Source organism: Chinchilla lanigera, unplaced genomic scaffold (genome assembly GCF_000276665.1).
Source record: "Chinchilla lanigera isolate Chin_1 unplaced genomic scaffold, ChiLan1.0 scaffold00052, whole genome shotgun sequence".
NCBI classification, from domain to species: Eukaryota; Metazoa; Chordata; class Mammalia; order Rodentia; family Chinchillidae; genus Chinchilla; species Chinchilla lanigera.
In genome coordinates this window covers 3,195,468-3,214,964 of record NW_004955453.1, presented here as the reverse complement: position 1 = coordinate 3,214,964, position 19,497 = coordinate 3,195,468, and the positions used below count along the sequence as shown (strand labels likewise).

At 43.4% G+C, this 19,497-nt stretch overlaps 1 protein-coding gene across 1 annotated transcript in view; it reads left to right on the top strand.

Moving 5' to 3' along the window:
• Gigyf2 (GRB10 interacting GYF protein 2) overlaps positions 1–13,372 on the top strand; it is a gene marked incomplete at its 5' end in the record, with an annotated part of 99,949 nt that extends 86,577 nt beyond the window's left edge. Inside the window, 6 exons of the mRNA XM_013519902.1 lie at positions 2,208–2,426; positions 2,548–2,753; positions 3,899–4,053; positions 5,321–5,565; positions 7,796–7,943; positions 11,540–13,372. Of these exons, the coding sequence (XP_013375356.1) occupies positions 2,208–2,426; positions 2,548–2,753; positions 3,899–4,053; positions 5,321–5,565; positions 7,796–7,943; positions 11,540–11,607 (1,041 nt within the window). The remainder of the gene's footprint in view (positions 1–2,207; positions 2,427–2,547; positions 2,754–3,898; positions 4,054–5,320; positions 5,566–7,795; positions 7,944–11,539) is intronic.
• Positions 13,373–19,497: the final 6,125 nt, after the last annotated feature.

Below are 19,497 nucleotides of genomic sequence, written 5' to 3'. Positions count from 1 at the left end.
CATTTTCGGGAAGGCCTGTGTGAAAAGTGTAGTAGTGTCTTGAAGATGGTGTAGTAGTGTCTTGAAGATCACGCTTTATGTGGACACAGTGGAGGCGGAACCATCAGTTTGTTGCAGAATGCAGGTTGACATTTCTGGATCAGGGCTGTATGGTTCACTGATGTGTGTGCCACAGGCATACCAAGAAAAGTGGGAGGTGGCTATATACATTTTTACCATGTAGTGTGCCTAACATCATCTAGTAGGTTAAAATATTTCTTCACCTTGACAATTACCTTACCTTCCAGCTTCATTTACAAAGGAATTTTTCTTCTAGAGTCATCTTTTTCTAAAATGTTATCAACAAACAGATGCAAAGTATATTTCTCTGTTCAAAAGTAGAAGTTATTCCTATAATTTTGGTCTGTGCTGATGAAAAAGTAGTGACGGTAGTAATGAGCAGGAATCACGGGTCTTCTCTCCCTGTGCCTCCCTCTCTTTGTCTCCTTTACCCTTAGCTTTCTTCCTCTCTTTTTCTCTTCCACTCACTCTCCTTTTCTTCCCCCCCCACCTCTCTGGTGGGATCAAGCCAAGGGTCCTTACACTTAAGCAGACATTTTGCTGAGCTATATCCTTAACCACAGCCCTTTTCTTTTTCATCATCTTTGCCTCCCAGAAGTTCATAATTATTTCATCTATATTTTTGTTGAATTTTCTTAGAACTTTTAATTTTTCCTATACCACTCAAAATAAAATACCACTCAGTACATAGAGAAAACTAAAATGAAGTTATTTCATTTTTTTCCTCTGGAGGCATCCTTTTTTTCTTTTTCTTTCTTTCTTTTTTTTGTCCTTTTAAGACAGTGTCTTACTATGCAGTTTAGGCTGTTCTTGAACTCACTTTGTAGCCCAGACTGGCCTAAAACTTGCAACAATCCTCCTGCCTCAGCCTCGTGAGTGCTGGGATTACAGGTGTGCGCCACCATGCCTGGCTTGGAGGCATTCTTTTTGAAAGCCTCAAAATACTGCATTCTGGACACTGTTGGTGCTGTGAATCTATTAGTTGTTTTGTTTTGTTGTTTTCCTGGAATTTCTGCAAATAACATGGTTCTCCAGGCTGATTATGACTTTCTCCTATTTTGTGTCTGTCTTTGCATTTTGGGGGTTTTATTTTTGGATGGGACAGTTGCTTAATTTTGTCTTTCAGTCTTTTCACTGAACTTATATATACTATCTTGTTTTGAATTTGAGTCCTTATTTTATTAAGTATAAAAAACAAAAGGTTATAGAAAGAGTAAGAATTTTTTATTCTTGTTTTATTAGATTATGCTATTTTAACTTCTAAGGATACTACTTAAAGCTTTTTTAAAAGCCCATTTCCCCTTATCCAGTTCATTCCACTGAATCTTGTTTGCTTTGGTCTTCAGTTTGTAATTTAGGAGCATATGTCACCTTCGCTGTTTGTTCATGTTTACAAGTTAAACATTGAAAAACTGGCTGGACCCCTGATATGTGCACTGCTTTCATGGGTTTCCCTGTGATGCTTTCTGTTGGCTGTTCTGGTGGAAGAGTGCCCGCACCCGTGCACACCTATTGGTGTATTTTCTTGTGCTGCTCAATTTCCTCATAGCTTAATCTGCATGTCTGGTGTGGCCTTTTTGTTGGGGTGAGGATATGTTAGCTGCCTGACTACATAGGGCTGTGGAGGCCATGTGGGGCTCACTGCCTCAGGTTCAGACTTCAGCAGTGTCTTCTGGTGGAGCTTCCTCCATGCTTGCTCTGTGAGTGTGCCTGTTTCTGCGCTTCCTATACTGCCATTTCAATTTATTGGGTCTGTTATATACCTGGTTATCATTAACTATCTTAAAACAATCTCTTGCGTTCTCTTCACCACTTACGCTTTTAAAAAATATATACATCTTCACTTATTTTGGTAGGGCTTTGGGACATAAACATGTATTTTTCTATACTTAACCTAAAAGCTTTTTTAAATTTTAAGAATTTTGCATGTGATCTTTTTGTTCTCTTCATACCTCTAGCAATTTAAATCTTTATTTGCAGCAAAATAATTGACCCTGTCCCCACCCCCCAAAAAAAAAAAAAAGATTAACTCTCGCAAATGATTTTCTTTAGCAAGTATATGTGTTAGCATTCCATTTAGTATGCTGGACATTTGTAGCTTGGCAAAATGTAGGAATCCTGAGTCAGCTTCTATTTTTATGCAACAGCAAAGGCGCCAGCAGAGGGAATTGATGAAAGCCCTTCAGCAACAGCAACAGCAGCAGCAACAGCAGAAGCTCTCAGGTTGGGGGAATGTGAGCAAACCCGCAGGCACCACAAAGTCTCTTCTGGAGATCCAGCAGGAAGAGGCCAGGCAGATGCAGAAGCAGCAGCAGCAGCAGCAGCAGCAGCAGCACCAGCAACCAAACAGAGCCCGGAATAACACAGTGGGTATATTTTCCTAAGCTGCCCTGATACGGACTGGTGTTCGCTTATTTTTTGCAATGTTGGGCACTATATCTTTTTAATATTGCTAGCCATAATCATGTTCCTCTTTTTCTTTGATAGCATTCCAACCTGCACACCAGCATTGGGAATTCTGTTTGGGGCTCTATAAATACCGGCCCTCCTAACCAATGGGCATCTGACTTAGTCAGTAGTATCTGGAGTAATGCTGACACTAAGAACTCCAACATGGGATTCTGGGACGATGCAGTGAAAGAGGTGGGACCTAGGAATTCAACAAATAAAAATAAAAACAACACCAGTCTCAGGTAGGGCTCAAAATGATCACACTTTTGCACATTGATTGGGAGGTGAGGCTGGTGTGAGTTGGAAGTTTGGTAGACGAGAAAAGGTTTTCACTTACTGTTTTCATCTCTGTCCAGGCACGTGGATTATACTTAATAGTATGAATTACGAGTCATAACTCTGGTGATTACTTTCTTCCCCATAGAAACACATTTGTATTTATTTTGTTTATTGGGGTTCTTTCTATTGATGAGTACTTAACCCATTGCCTATCACATGGTAACGACTCAATAAATGCTAGGAATAGTATTTTTTTGTTAAACATTTCTCCAAAGTGTTTTGTAGCTATTCTTAGCATTTTTATAAGCTAACATTTTAGGTTATTTATAGTATAAGGATTATTATAACTACTTCTGTAATGATCTTGTACCTATTTATTTTTCCGGTAAATCAGTTATATGTCATTTTCATCTCTCTTTGCTCAGCAGTATTGTTGAATGAGCATGGTTTTTAGTGTTAAATATATGAACTTGAATCCCAGTACTACCACTTACTAGCTGTGTGACCTTGGACAGAAGGGAACCTCTTTGGGCCTCAGTTCTGTCATCTGTAAAATGAAGATAATAGTAACAACTTCATAGTATAGCTCTAATGGTTAAATGAGTACTTGTGAATTAGTATAGTGCTGGGCACATAGTAATTACTTAATAAATGGTAGTGTTGGCTTCTTTTTAACTAAAGGCTTCCTGTATTATGAAATGGACAATAAATACTCGTTAGTTGGTAAAACATTTTTGCCAGGCACTGTGCTCTAAGTCTTTGCGTACAATCTCTTTATTCTTTATCATAACTCAAAGAAATGTTAGTACCATTTTACAGGTGAGGAAACTGAAGATCAATAAAATTAAACAACTTAAGTACACATGGGAAGAGTTTTATCATCTTCTCTAAATAGAAGGCCTTTATTCACAAACTGAGATACATTAGCTAAGGCTAGACTTCAAGGGTGTGTCCAGTTCAACTATTTGATCTTTTTTCTTCTTTGGAACCAAGAATTGGGTTACTAGACAGCCATCCAATGTTGTCAAGACATTAGTTATGGTGTTGTAGTATAATTACATAGTAACAGTTTCTGGGAATATAATATTTCCCTGTTGTTTTGCTTTAGTAAATCTGTAGGTGTGTCTAACCGGCAAAATAAGAAAGTAGAAGAAGAAGAAAAGTTGCTGAAGCTGTTTCAGGGAGTAAATAAAGCCCAAGATGGATTTACCCAATGGTGTGAACAGATGCTTCATGCCCTTAATACAGCAAATAACTTGGATGGTAAGAATTGGGGAGGGAATCCCAGCATATGGAATGACAGAGCAGATTGGTTGGCAGGTGGAACAGCAAGCCAAAGTTTAGGAGATGAAATCTAAGGAGGTCAAGTCATGCCCCTGCTAATAAGAACTTCCCTCTTTACTAGTATTACTTGTGGAGAAAAAGTCATATAATCCTAAGCTCAAATAGGTTACGGGTTGCTAGAAATGAAATATAGTCTCAGGCTGCTTTGATAATGTACAAGGCAGAGGAGGTCATAGTTCCATACTGCTCCTTTTATGGGGGACATTATCAGCTATGTCAAGTCCAGGAGAAGATTACTGTCATGGTGAGGACCAAGGTCAACCTGGACAGGAGAGACTGAGGTGATATAACGTCATTCCCTTCCACCTTTGAGGACAAGTGGAAATTGTTATAGAACAGGTAGACCAATATTTGTATGGGATGGAATTGTGTGCAGAAGTGAAAACGTTCTGGGGCAGTTAGGAGAAAAACTTAATAGTTTGCTATTAACAGAGAACAGTTGTAGGTAATTGCTACCATCCATTAAGCACCTACCATGTGCAAGGCACTGTCTAGGGCTAATGTGTTACCCCCAATGTTCAGTTTTGGCAGTAACATTTAAAGATAACCTTTACAAGGTAGGTAATATTATCCCCATTTTATAAATTAGGAAACAGAGGCTCAGAATGGTTAAGTAACTCATCAAAGTCACACAGCAGACATTATTAGAGTCAGGTTTTAAAACCCATGTGTGTCTAACTCTGGTAATTTGGGCTTTTTCTCTGATTGCAAATTATTTGGATTTTCCATTTGAGTTCTCTCTAAACATAATATAGGTGGATTACAAGTTCCAGAAGGATATATAGCTGTACCTTTAGTGTCTGTCGTGGTGCCTGATATACATCATAAAACTTAATATTGACTACCTTTAAGGAAAGAAGGAATGACTCCCAAATCATTTTAGTCCTAGGCAAGTCACTATTTCAATCAACTTGGCTTTTAGTTCTAACCAACATAAAACTTAGGGAGGTTCAACATGTCAGATACGTCTTTATACTATTTCAGGTGATGTTGGGCAATGTGGTAATATTTTTTCATTTCTACAAAGTTGATGAAAGAATATTTAACACATTAGCTACATACCAGTTTCTGTCATTAATGTGTATGTGAAGTGTAATGCTGTATTCAAAACTGGAAACTGATCTTTGTTCCCAATCTTTAATTCTTCCATTGTTACTCTTGTGTCTTCTCCCCTTCCCTGTTGTAGTTCCCACATTTGTTTCTTTCCTGAAAGAAGTAGAATCTCCTTATGAGGTCCATGATTATATCAGGGCCTATCTAGGAGATACTTCTGAGGCCAAGGAGTTTGCCAAGCAGTTCCTTGAGCGCCGTGCCAAACAGAAAGCCAACCAGCAGCGTCAGCAGCAGCAGCAGCAGCAGCAGCAGCAGCAGCAACAGCAGCAGCAGCAGCAGCAACAGCAGCAGCAGCAGCAGCAGCAGCAGCAACAGCAGGTATGAAGTAGCAATAGTATGTGCGGCACCTCTGTGAATATTAGTGCTTTTAAGTGATCAGTAATTAAGAGGAAGGAAAATTACATGATTTTGTTATTGTATAGCCAGTAACCAAAGTTCTTTAAAACCTGTAGACTTCATATTTTCAAAGTACGTGTCTGGAGTCCTTTGTGAATTTCCTAAATAGTAAATATACCTGTTTACTCTGCACGAGCTATGGCAATCTCATTTCTCTGCAGTTCAAACATCATGACCTATACATTTTGTTTTTTGCTTGGGCATCCCCTGTACCAGCACCGACAACACTGTGGCGTGCCATGTATTTTATGTTGTTATGATGAGGGTGTGAAAAGTACAGTCAGTTCTTCTAGTTGTGTTCTCTAGAGGATCCATAAAGACTGAATTGGCAAACACTGAACCATTGCTTGAATATCATCTAATCCAGTGATGGCCAGCCTTTTAGAGCTTTCAATGATAGCAGACAACCTGCTGTGGCACACGTGCCATAGATTTGCCACCAGTGATCTAATCAGTACAGAGTTTTATTACATGTGTTTCTATTTAAAGACACCTGTTTAATACATACTGGTTCATTAACACTGAACTGCAGTGAATGCCAGTAGCATTGTAACTAATGCCTGCAATAAAGCTTATTTAACACATTTTCTCCGTAAAGGGCAGCACCGTCGTATTGCACTTAAGAGCACTAGATAGCACTTACACACTACATTTGGGGGCCACTTTAAACAATACAATCACCAGAAAAAGCAAAACATTTGTGAAAAACATGCCATGAAGTAGACTGAAAGTACTTGTGTACAGGATGAGAACTGAAACAGGAAGGCGGGATCTTTTCTTATCCTGTGTCAACTGGAACTGTTACCTTGAGTGTCTCAGGGTTTTTGCTCTTCGTCTCCAGAGTAACTGTAAAAGACTCCAAGCATTGATTTTGGAGTTACAGATAAATATTAACAAGTGAGTGAATTTGCAGATATGGAATCCATGAAGATCAATTATGTATGTTTTCTGTGAGACAAGTTGGGCTCAGAGGCATAAAAATATCCATGTCCTTTATCCCCATAATTCTTGTACTAAAGATAATAAATATTTGTCAGAGGTCAGTTCTGGAGATACAGATGATTTAGTGATGTGTAAGGCATTTAAAATCCAGTTGTGTAGGTGGGTTAACAGCAGTAAATGACAAAGTGACAGGTTGTCATATAGAGCAGCTCTAGGAAAGGTATGTGAGGTGCCGTGGAGAAATGTGGGAGGCATCCTGTGTTTGTGATGTGGCCTCTCCTGCTGGCTGAAGCAGAAAGGTGAAAGCCCAGCTGGTGATTGGGTACATGTGTGCCCCAGGAATGGCCTTGCACAGTGCTCACTCCCGTCCACACTCCACTGCACCTGTCCTTCGAACTGGCTTGTTGAGATTGACCCAGTTTAAATAAATGAATTGCTCTTACAGAGCAACAGTGAGCAGCTGGGTGTGGTAGTGCACACCTATAATCCCAGCACTCTGGGAGGCCTGAACAGGAAGATTCAACCCCACGCAACCCCAGCCTGGGCACTTAGGCATTAGAGAGACCATATCTCAAAATTTTAAAAGGTCTGGGGATGTGGCTCAATGCAAAGGCCCTGGGTTCAATCTCCAGTAACACACACACACACACACACACACACACACAGCAACCAACCAACCAACAGTAAGTGCAGTGGGCCAGTGGTAGAAAGTGTGTGGACAATACAGTGGGCACATCCCTCCCAGGACCACTGGTAGAAACAATGTACATGACTTTAATGTTTTTTTGGTAGTATGCTGTCAGGTGGTTTTCAGTCTCTCTTCTGTTGGGACCCAGAGAACAAAGAGATGAGGGGTGTATGTTGCCATAGAGCAGGGGTCTGTTCATGATTCTTCACCATGTATTTTATTTCCTAGTAGCTACTACAGACCTCATACAGTCTAGACAGCTTGGGACAGCATTACTGTCAAGGCAGTGTAGAGCCTGAGTTCCCAGGAAAGGCTGTGTGGTAGCACCTTGCTTGGTGAGGTGTGGGAATGCACATGAGGGAATTGATATCCAGTAGCCTGCTGTCACTTTCAGGATTACCAGAACTGTGATAGGCTTTTTGTTTTCAAACTCATGTGTGAAAAGATGGGTACAAATCCACTGTTGCCCTTAGCACAGGCCATGTCTGCCCCTGGAATCTCAGTTGTGCTCTCTCTCCACAGGATTCTGTGTGGGGGATGAACCACAGCACACTCCATTCAGTATTTCAGACCAATCAGAGTAACAACCAACAATCCAATTTTGAAGCTGTGCAAAGTGGCAAGAAGAAGAAAAAACAGAAGATGGTCCGAGCAGATCCCAGTTTACTAGGTGAGCACAGGCCTGAAGGCTCAGAGGGTGTTGGGGAGCGCAAGGATCACATGGAAATCTCCATGGTGTTTCTTATCAAGATTTAGTTAGGTTCAAAATACATAGCTGTATATACTGTGTCCCAGTGCAGGCGCTGCACCTCATATGCTAGTGGGGATTCAGAAAAGCAGTAGCATATTGTCTAGTACTTTAAAGTCAAAGCATTATTGCATGTGTATTATGAACTTCCCTGGGGAGCCTTGTGTTCAACTGAAAAATAGTAAAACTAATTCAGATGTTTAAATGCTGATATATGTAGGAACCAGGCCATAAATGTGATAAGGTGTTGAAAGAACCAGTATTTGTTGATAACGACTGTCTGTATCAGTAGTGGCAAAGCTGTACAGCACACACGCTGCAGCAGGCTGTTTGTATCATTGAAAGCTCTAAAAGGTTTGCCATCACTGTTCTGTATCATAAAACTCAGAATGACTGCATTGACCTGGCATTTTAGAGCCAGCCTCGTGTGCTTTTCACATGTCTGTGTTGAGTACAGCTGTTCCTGTCTAGAATTGAAGACTAGTGTCTTCACCCGAGGTAGCTTCCTAGCAAAGGTGTCATCTGGATTGGGCTTTGAAAGACTGGCAGGAGGAATGAGGACTACTGCTTCAGAAATAACAAACATTATAAGCTGGTACTTAAACTGGCTAATAACCTTGAGGGTGTGAAATGATGAAACTAAAATAGTTTGCTACTGTATTTTCAATGTAAAATAGGCTGTCACATTCTAACCATGCTGTCTAGAATAGAGTGAGTCTTTTGGCAGTTTGGAATGGTGGCCTAGTCAGGAGCCCAGCTAGTTAGGAGACTATAGCATAGAAGGAAGAACTACTGGGTTAGGACTTTGGAAATAGGGACAGAAGTTAGCTGGACAGAGAGAGAAAGGTTTTTGGTTTGGAAAGTGAGGTATAATATGTTGTCATTTGCTTAATGGTGGGCAGGGGAAATGGAGCGGGCTTTTGAGGAACGAGAAGGGTTTAAATGTGGGGGCTAAGTGAGAAACACCATGGCAGCCCCCATGGGGAGGCTGCTGCAGACTTGGTGGCTGGCACAGTTGCTGCCCTCTCCCTGGAAAAGATCTTTACTTGCCTTCAGAGGATTCCTACCTGCAGGGAAATGTGTCAGTAAGCCAAATCCTAACTGTATGGACTGCTCCTTTTTGGGATTAGTGCCTAAAAGCTGAGTTTTGGAAACAGAGCTGATAAAGTTCTATTGTTTTTTTTCTTTTTGTCTTGAAAGTTTTTATTGTGGATGGATAGAAAAGTTCAAAATTTTACTTCTTTTGGGCAAGGGTTGTGAGTAGTTTTTGTTTTTTTTTAAGATAGTGCCTTGCTGTGTAGCCTAGGCTGGCTTTGAAGCAATACTTATACCTCAGCCTCGCAAGTGGTAGCATTACAGGCGTGCGCCACCATGACTGGCTTGTGAATACACTTGTAATTATGGGTTCTAACTAAGAATCGTAACAGTTCAGCTTTGGGCCGTGAGGGGTATGCTTTCCAGGAACAGGTTCCTCTACAAACAAGGTCATGCTGCTTGGAGTAAGTATTCTGCTGCATTTGGTCTTCTGACCTAGGAAAGGAAGAGACTGCAGTTAAAATCCCCTTACAGAGGTTTGAGAGATAGGTGAGGCATTCTAAAATAGAGTCTATGAAATAAATAAATTTCAGAGGGGAAGGAAAAAAAGCAAACAGCTGTAAAGAGAAATAAAACTGTTCACAACATCAAGGAAACTCACTTTGGCGAGCTTTCACATGGACAGTTTCATGAAAATCACTGCTCAACTAAGCCTCCCTCTGGAAATTGCCAGTTTCTTTTCCATGCCTATCTTAATTCAGATATGTTAATTTGTATACCTGAGAAAACTTAGGAACTATCCATCAGTCTCAGGTTTCCTATGCACAAATTGGGAAAGTAAGTTCTAATTTGAAAGTAACCATTCAAAGCAGTCTGGTTGAGAGGTCCACTTCTAAAGTGAACCAGCAGAGGGCACGCCATCCTTATTTTGATTCTCAGCATCCCCGTAGTCTTGCACTGTAGTCTCCCTCCAATGTGTAGTGCTTGGGGGCTGTTGTGAAGCAGCATCCTGCACTTTTACCCGATACAGACACACACAGTGCCGTTTCCCATCAGGCTTGCCCTACTAGAAGCTGTACAACCTTAGCTCGTGTGAGAGAGAGTCTGTTCTGACCCTAATAAAACGTGGTAGAGTAGGCAGTGGATAAAATCCTTATTTGCACTGCTTTCTATCAAGTGAGAAGGATGAATGCACACCTTTCTAGTTTTATTAATGATGGCTGGAGATCATGCTTTGTCTGTCAAAAGCCTAGCCTTGTAATCAACACATGATAGCATTCATACAATCAATTTTCATTTATTTATTTTGGCTGCAGATTTCTCCTCCCTCCTCCCCTATTTTTTTCTTTTTTGGTACCAGGAATCAAACTCAGGACCTTGCACTTGCCAGGCAGGCGCTTGTGCCGCTGAGCTACATCCCCAGCCCTCGATTTCTCCTTTCCTGTCTATGCACACTTCAATATAGTGTCTTTGCCTACCTAAAATAAATATAGTGTATTTTAAAATTACATTTACATTTCTGTTTTGTGTAGCTCATTATTGCTATCACCTTTCATCTTTCTTGAGTGTATGTAAACTCAAAGCAAAACCTGCCTGAGAATAATAGAGTAATAGCTGATTTTATAGACTGTTAGGTCTTGAGGTTCTTGTACTTACCTTATTAAGCCATTACTTCAAAAATAGGAACACTAAGCCTTTCACTATTTTCAAGAGGAAAAAGGTCTTGCCAGGTACAGGCACAAAGTTGATGGGTGGGCCCAGGACGGGGTTGGAGGCCTGGCCTCTCGCTGGGTAGGCCTTGTCCACAGCTTGTACCACAGCTTCCTTGGTTAGTAAACAGACATGTTTATTTTTTCAAGTCATATTTTTGAGCCAGTTAGTGGAGCTGTTTTATTATGTAAAAGCATTTTTGTTATTAGAACATTTCAAATGTGTGTTTATTTGAAAACTTGAACACTGGGGAACAAAAAAAAGGGTGCAGAACACACAGCAATCCCCTTAACCACTTTTGGAATGGAGGCATTGCCTGTTTGCTTGTGGTTTTCACATAGTAGCTGAAATAGTTGGGGAGCTCATCCAGAACCCAGGGAGTAAGCTCTGTGGGAGTCGCTCATTCCAAAGAGGCCCTGTTCAATTTTTATCAGCCTCTGATTATAGATTTTATTGGAAAATTACATACTACATGTGACCACTGGCATTGGATTTTCAAATGGTGGTGGTGTTTGTGAGTCCTGCTTGTGGCCTTCCATGAATGTACTAGTTCTGCTTTTTTCTAAGCCAGATTCCATTTTGGTTAATCCAGTATCACAAACTAAAATTCTTTCCTTTGCAGGTCTGCTTAGTTCTTGTTTTTCTTTCTGTCTTCCTATAGTATTCATACAGTATACTCAAAAATAAGAGATTTATATTCTATCTCACTGCCTAGAATTTGAGCCCCTTGACTGTCTGGGTGAGGTCAATCATAGCCAGTTTTTTCCCTGCAGGGTTTTCAGTCAATGCATCATCGGAACGGCTCAACATGGGTGAAATTGAGACTCTGGATGACTACTGAAGCACCCGTCACTGCACTCGCCTTCCACCTCCTGTCTGCCAGCCGTGGAATCTCCGCCTCTGGACGCAACACGCACTCACCATTTATTCTTTATCACTCTGCAACAAATCACACAACCGATCATCTCAGGCTTTTTCTTCCTGCCCTTTGTGTCCACAGTTCTTTAAACCATTTTTGTTGGTGAGCATCTCAGACTGTACATAGTGGACCAGACCCTGCGTCTCGGGGGTGGCAGGTGGGATCGCTCCCCAACAAGGCTGATTTGTGGCAGCACGTGTTCACTGTGCCGTGATTTCATCTACTGTCTCCCAGGAAGTGTGTCGGGATCTGCCAGTAGTAACTTACTTTCTGTTGTCCCATTTTTTCCTTCTCTTTTGTTTTTTCTTCTTTTTTCCCCTCATAAGGGCAAAGAGGTATAACTGGTGCAATCATGAAGAGAGTTAATGGTTGACAGACATTGGCCAGCAACAAAGTGCCCCTGGACTGTGACTCAAGTGTCCGACAGACAGGCAGAACTCTGTAGTCTGGAGGCTGCACTGCCACTGCTAACTTCGGGATTGCATCACAGAGGCCCTGAGTGGGTGGAGTTGAGGTTGGATTGGTTTGATGTTGCACACCCTTCACCTGTTCTGAGCATCCTTTCAGAGAAAGGATTCAGGTTTTTCCTCATTAGATAGTGACTTCTGAGCAAGCTGGCTTCTCCTTGGCATACTCCAACTTGATTGGACAACGGATACCTTGTGGCCAGGGAGAGAAACTTACTCTTAATTTTTCTTTCTTATAAAAATGGATTTTTTTTTCCCATAAATATTTTTACTTCAGAGTACTAGGACCAGTTTGTTTTGGGCCCTTCTGCTGAAAATTTGTCTCGTTTAAGAGGCACCTAGGATCTTTACCATATGTATGAATTTGTATAATTTCATTTTGGATAGGGATAAACTTGCTTCCGATAAAAGCCCGGAATTTCATCTGGTTCCTCAGAGTATTGCGTGTGTGTCTTGCTGTGGCCCCGACAAGGTTTTGTGTACAGATTCTGGGATGGCAAGTTGCTTGCCCTTTCTGAAAAGAGCGTACAAAACCTGCCCGTCTCTGAGCCCTCCTTCTGTGGAAACCACTTCCAGAGGCGGCGGTGGGATGGAGTAGGTGGGCAAGGCTGGGCAGAGAAAGCTGCTTCTGGCTGCGGCTCCTGTGCCCTTTCACTTCAAGTAGAAATGTAGTCAGCTCTATTTATAAACACATCCTCCTCCTGCTTCCGCCAGACCCCACAGCCCTTCCCTGGATGGCTGCTTGCCCCCTCACCCCTTGGAGGGAGCCCTGCACAGGGGCTGTGCTGCAGGAGGAGCGGTGTGGAGGTGAGCAGGCAGCTCCAGGGCTCCAGCTCTGGGGTGAAGCGCGCTCCCTTTCTGTCATCAGTGTCTGGAGAAGGCTAGAGTTGCTCTGAGAGCAGTTTGGTTGGGAGGATTGTATTTGGTTTCTGTTTTTATTATTTTGAATCATCATTCTCCCTATCCCTTCTCGCCTCCGACCTCCCTCCTAAATGTGTACAATAACTATACAGAGACTGCTACAAACTTGTATATAGTTTTTGGATCAAATAGCATGAGGAGATGGGGAACCAGTAAAATTTGGAACTCCTCCTCTCCTTTGCTTTGTAAATTCAAAAGTGGGGGGTGGGGAAGAGGGATAGTTAAAATGTTTACAAAACTTTAAGCTCCCTCGGAACTTTTGCCAGTGTGGAGGAAAATAAAAAAGAACTTAAATAAGATGTGATTGTGTTCTCTCTGAGCGCACCTCTTGTACTCAACAGCGGCGAGGCTGAGTTTTGCACTGAACTCTTCATGGAACAGTGCCAAGCCTCTGCAGGCACCCCAGACATGGAGGCAGCCCTGATGCCCTCTGCCAGGCCATGAGGTGCTGGTTGGGCCCATGCCTGAGACGGCAGAGGTCAAGGTAAACAGTGGTAAGTCTGCCCAGTAGCTTTCTGCCTTTACCACTCCCTGTCTTCGGACCGCAGGCATACTCCCTCTGAACGTGGCCCCTGGGCCTGCCGTCAGCTTCTAAACCAGACTCGGATCTTTGTTCAGAAAAAATAAAAACAAATTTCTGTAAAAATTTGGGGTGGGGTGGGCAGATGAGCAGAACAAAGTCATTTTAGTCCTGGAACATTCCATGTGCTAACCCAGGATCTTTGCTTCTGTCTGAGGAATTTCCCAGGAAAGCTTCTGTCTCTCTCAATTCTACTTTCATATTTTCCATTTCTTACTCTTTTACTGATAGCCACTACTTCCTTACCACCTTCTATAAACTTACTTCCTTTACTCTTCTTGGGGTATTTTGTTGGGGAGGGGTGTTCTTTTGCTTTGTTTTGGTTTTGGTGTTGGGGAGTAGGACCCAGGACCTTGTGCATGCTGAGCTCACACACCACTGCTGAACTACACCCCTACCCCCAAAAATTTAAAGTAAAAAATTAAGGTTGCTCCTTGATATCCTCAGAGGATAGGTTCTCTGGCCCCAAAATATAACAGGACTCATGGATGCTCAACCCCCTAATACAGATGGGCATGTTATCTGCATAGATCACCATAGCCCTCCTGTGTACTTTAAATCATCTCTACGTGGTTTACAATGTCTGATGCAGAGTAAATCGTTACACTGTGTTGTAGGCAGTAATGACCCAGAAAAGAGGTTTGTATATGTTTGATACAGATGCAGTTTTCCCCAAAAAGTTTGCCAGCTGTAGTTGTTTGGAGCTAAGGTTGTATTTGTTTTGTGCTTCATTTGCTTCTCGTTTTTCTTTAATTTTGAGATTTAAAAAGTTCCCCAAGATAGTTGGTGTGCTGCTGGTTACCAAATAGCCTCCAAACTGGCTTTTGACAACTGCTTTATTTTGTTGGCAGTTTTGTGGTTAGAATTTGAGAAGAGCTCATTTATGTGTGTGTGTGTGTAGTAGTTTTGGGGGTTTTTTTGTTTTGTTTTTTGGTGGGTTCTCCTGTGGTTGTTAGATGTCATCTGGGGCTACTGTCTTACAAGGACTGTGTGCGGTGGCTGTCCCGAAATGGCTCATTTATATGACTGGCAGTCAGCAAATACGTCACCTTATTTTAGAATTGACCCGGTGAAGAAGTAATTTTATACAAAATGTCCCAGCCTGCATTATTAACAAAGACAATCCCTGTGTCACTAATGAAGCATAAGTAGTCCTTTGAAATGAACACATCTGTGTACAGTGCCTCCAGGGTATGAAGCAGAGCTTCATCAAAAGAATAGTAAACTAGGGCACAGCGGAGCGGAGCGCACAGAGGTTGGCCTCACATTCAGTGGGTCTCTTAGACTAACAGAAGCCTGAGCTGTCTGTGCTCCTGCTTGAGTTCAGTGAGTTCCTAGAGAGGAAGCTGCAGTGCTTGCTAGGGCCTCGGGGACCTGGGAACCGTCAAACAGCCAGATGTGCAATGCTTGTCTTCCAGATGTTAGATTCCTTGAGAATGATGGCTCTGTACAGCATTTCATACTTCTGTTTCTGGACTGGGAGCCTAAAACCTCTGAGTCGAGTTTCTGGCCAGAAATTCTCAGCGGGAATGTTTTACCACTCAAGTAGCAATTGTAGTGATGATGCACCGTGTGGAAGAAGTAGCACATGGGTGCCGAAGGGGGAGAGCCGGGCCCCCTTCCCTGATAGCTGCTCTCCTACTTAAGAGCTGCCACTGCTTTCGCTTTCATTGCTACAAGGTGGAGTTGCCATGGAGAGAGAACTCAGGGTGGCTGCACACACCATTCAGTGCAGCTGATCTCAGAAAGGAGAGGTGGCATCTTTTCTTTTCCTTTTGGTCTAGGGCATCAAACTCAGGACTTCACACTTGCCAGGCGGGTGCTGTGCTACTGAGCTATATCCTCAGCCCCAACACGGCATCTTAAGGATGGTGTGTCTCCCTCCCCAAATACAGGAAGGGCAGTCAGTATCCTTCAGCAGCAGATTGCCTTTGGCTTTGAATTCCTCTGCTAGTGTGAGAAATAGTCCTGAAAATGGTCGATGGGTCAGTATTGTGTTTGGTTGCATATTGGAAAAGACATTAACTAGCAGTGACTTGACAGGATGGTTTACTGAGTGACGTCAGAAGTCATTAGTCCAAAGCTCATGTAGTGTTTCAGGGACCTGGGTTTTTCTGTTTCAGCATCCTGACTCTAAAAGTCACCCGTCCAACGTGGCTACTAGAGCACAGGTTCTCAAGCCCATATTGTAGGCAGGAGGAAGGAGTGGATGTGTACAGGAGACACGTATTGTCTACCCACTTGACCCCTTTTTAGGAGCTTGTTTGGGAGCCCTACATAACATCATAAGAATAACTGCAGTTGATTGCAAGAAAGGCTGGAGATTTGGGGGATTTAGCTGAAGTTGCTTCTGTGTTCTATTTTGAAATGGGAAACATAGCGTGCACTCAGACGATGAGAAAATAACCATGGTGTGGCCCCGGGGCTAAGAATCTTAGTCTTGCCCGGTGAGGAGACTCAGAACTCAGGCGTCTCTTGTGCAGAGCTGGAGACCCAGGGCAGGCTTCAGTGGCTTGGGCTGGCTGTCACGTTCCCGGTTCTACAAAGCTTCTAGAATGTGCTTGTTCTCAGTCGCCCTGGACTCCACTGTCAGACTGTTGGTCCCATCAGCTACTTGGGTGGGGAGGCAGCTTGCTCTGTGTGTTTTCCTGTCTGTGAGGTGAGAACGCTAGAGGAGTTGTGACCAGTAACTTGCAGGTAATTACTGTGCATAGTGCAGTTCCCAGTGCCTGAGTACTTGACACATGCTCCTGTGGGCCACAGTGCAGGTGAGTCGGGTATCCGCAGGCACACGTGAGGGTGGGGCAGGGCATTGCAGTAGGGCAGTGGTGGGAACCCGTGGAATGCGTGTGGCAGGGTGCTGTTCATTACCATTGAAAGCTCTGAAAGGTTTGCCATGCTGCAGCGGGCAAGCCACCTGAAAGTAGCACAAAGAAGGGTAGCCTCAGCGGCGGTGTGGCACAGGTTCCTTCCTGTCCTGTGACTGGGCCTCAAGTCTCCTTAACTGTCAAATGAAGAGTTTGGCCCAGGTCATCTTGAAATAGAAGTCAGTCCCTGAGCCTCACATACCATTTTTAGAGCTCGACCCGTGTTGGGAACTGATTTTAAGTCTCCAGTTGATTCTATTTTTATTTTTTATTTTTTATTTATTTATTTATTTTTTCCAGTACTGGGGATCGAACTCACGACCTTGTGCTTGCCGGGCAGGCGCTGTGCCGCTGAGCTAAATCCCCAGCTCCCTGTCCCCAGTTGATTCTAAATGGACTGAAGAGGGGCCCAGTGGCCTGCTGGTGTAGGAGGTGCCCTTCATGTCCATCCTGTGTGTGTGTGTGTGTGTGTGTGTGTATGTGTGTGTGCGTGTGCGCGCTGCTCATGACAGTGTGCCAAGTAATAACTGTTTGCAACTTCCCGAAGCCAGAAGTACACTGGGTCTTGTGTAGTGGGGCAGAGTTACCTACCTTGATTTTCTGACTTTGGTCCCATAAAATGGAGCTTGAAGCAGGGCTCAGAACCCTATCTTGAATCAGAAACTACCTAGGTAACCAGAAGAAAATTTTTAAAAAAAGGTTTTGCATGTTCGGGCAGAGAATGTGAAGTTACCGGGAGATGGGTTAACTTCAGGGAGACGGCTCACACCGTACCCATCATCAACCACTACGGGCCTCCAGGTGACAGACTTCCCTCAGTCCCATCTGGCCATTTGGTACCCCAAGGACTAAATATCATTATATGTGAAATAAGGGAAAAGGTCATGTGTGAACGTATGTATATGTAAGCAGGAATACAGAGTACACACAGATGCTGTAGTCCTGTTGCTGCGCTAACCATGAGGATGGGGGTAAGAGTTGAACCCCTTTTTTTTTTTGCAGTACAGGGCGTTGAACCCCCAGGGCCTTCCCACTGAGCTATATCCTTGGCACTTTTAAAGAAAACTGCTTGAGTGAGGGTCTCACTAAATGGTTAAGTTGCCCAGGCTGGGCTTGAATTTGAAATCCGCTTGCCTCGGCCTCCCTGAGGGCATCACCACACCCAGCTGATTATTGTGCTTTGGCTGCTCATTTTAAGCTCTTGACCTCCACTCAGCTGCAGGGCACCCAGGCCTTCACTCTCAACAGGTCTGTCTTCTGAGGTCATTGTTTGCTGTCCCGTTCACTTAGGTTTGCCTTCAAGTTGTCCTTCTTAATGAGAAAGTTCAAACATACAAGTAGCCTTCTGTAGCAGACTCCTTCCTACTATAAGCTAGCTTCAATAATTTTTGACATGTTGCTCATTTTACATATCCTTTTTCCTTTGAAAGTATTTTTAAGATCCCAGATACAAATATTTTAGTGTGTATGGCAGCAGGAGTCCTTAAAACTGCCTTAGCACGTTAACAATACTAACAAACACCTAGTCCATTGATTTTTCTCTGATTATCGCAAAACTGCCTTACAAAATTTGAATCATCAAAATGATGTTAATTGCATTGGGTTGATTTGCTTTGTTCTACTCTTTAACAGTTAATTTTTTAAAAAGGAAAAAAGGATCATTTGCTCACAGAACATCCTATATTCAGATTTAGTCGTTTCCTTGTGAGGCCAGTGTCTGCATCCGCCCATTTCATGTAAATTACACTTGTTTACATTCTGTAAATTCAAAGCTCTCTGTGGCCTACACATCACCTACAGAAATACTTTTCTGGTAGTGTGGCAGCCTTCCTGCTGCCATAAATCCCCAGCTGCCCAGTTACCCCATTTGAGATGTCAGAATGATCGTTCAATTTACCGTGTTGGCTCGTCCACTAAAAATCCCGTTGCTCCTCTCCAGCCTCCCCTCCCTTCCTCTCATCCACTGTCAGGGGTTCAGGTGAAGCTCCATCTACCCCTTGATACTAAGCTCTCATTGGGTGAACACAGAGGCTTTGGGGCGGGGTGCTTTGGACCTAAAGCAGGGCTCAAGGTCTTGCTGTATAGTTCAGGCTGGCTTTGAACTTAGGGCAGTCCTCCTGCCTCAGCCTCCCGTGTGCTGGGATTACAGGTGTGTGTCACCATGCCCACCTCACAGTGGCATTTTGGGTAGCCAGAGATTAGTGTCAACACAGCCAAAGCCAGGGAAGAGTGTATCTCCCTTTCCCTGTGCTCAGCCCTCCTGGTTGACGGCTGCCCACACCTTGGAGAAGACTGCCTGTATAGACTGTGGAGTAACGTGGGACCTTCCTAAAAGGCAGGTTGCTGCCCTATCAGGTCTGGGTCCGGAAACTGCATGGGAGGCTGTGTGCCCCTTGTAGTAGGTACAGATCTCTCCTCACCTGCTGTCACGTAATGCGTCGGTGGACACTGAAATCAGTCCTCCGTCCCTTACCCACGGGTCTGCTGTGAACAGCACAGTCATCTCTCTGGTTGCTGAGCGCCTCACCAGGGCAGTCATGGCTGAGGGAGGAGCGTACTCCGAGAACCTCATGTGGTTGGAGAAAGTGTGTGCTCAGCTAAGGAAGACACACCGGCATCCCTCTCTTCCTAGGCCTTGGACTTCCCGCCTCTTCCTTACTTAGGCTTCTCATTCTCATTGTTTCTGGGCTACTAGTGAGTGCCAACCAAACTGTTAGAGCAAGTGCTGGGACTACAACATTGTGTCATACCGGTGATGCCTGCTACTCAGGAAGCGGAGCTCAGTGATCCCATGGTTGAGGCCATCCTGGGTACTGTAGCAAGATCCTGCCTGTCTCAAAACTTTAAAAGGGCTGGGGCTGTAGCTCAGTGGAAGAGCACTTGCCTAGCAGGCATGAAGCCCTGGCTTCCATCCTCAGACCTAAAACAAAAGGAAAAGTGTGTGGATTTAGAATCTCTAGTATGTAGACCCCATCCA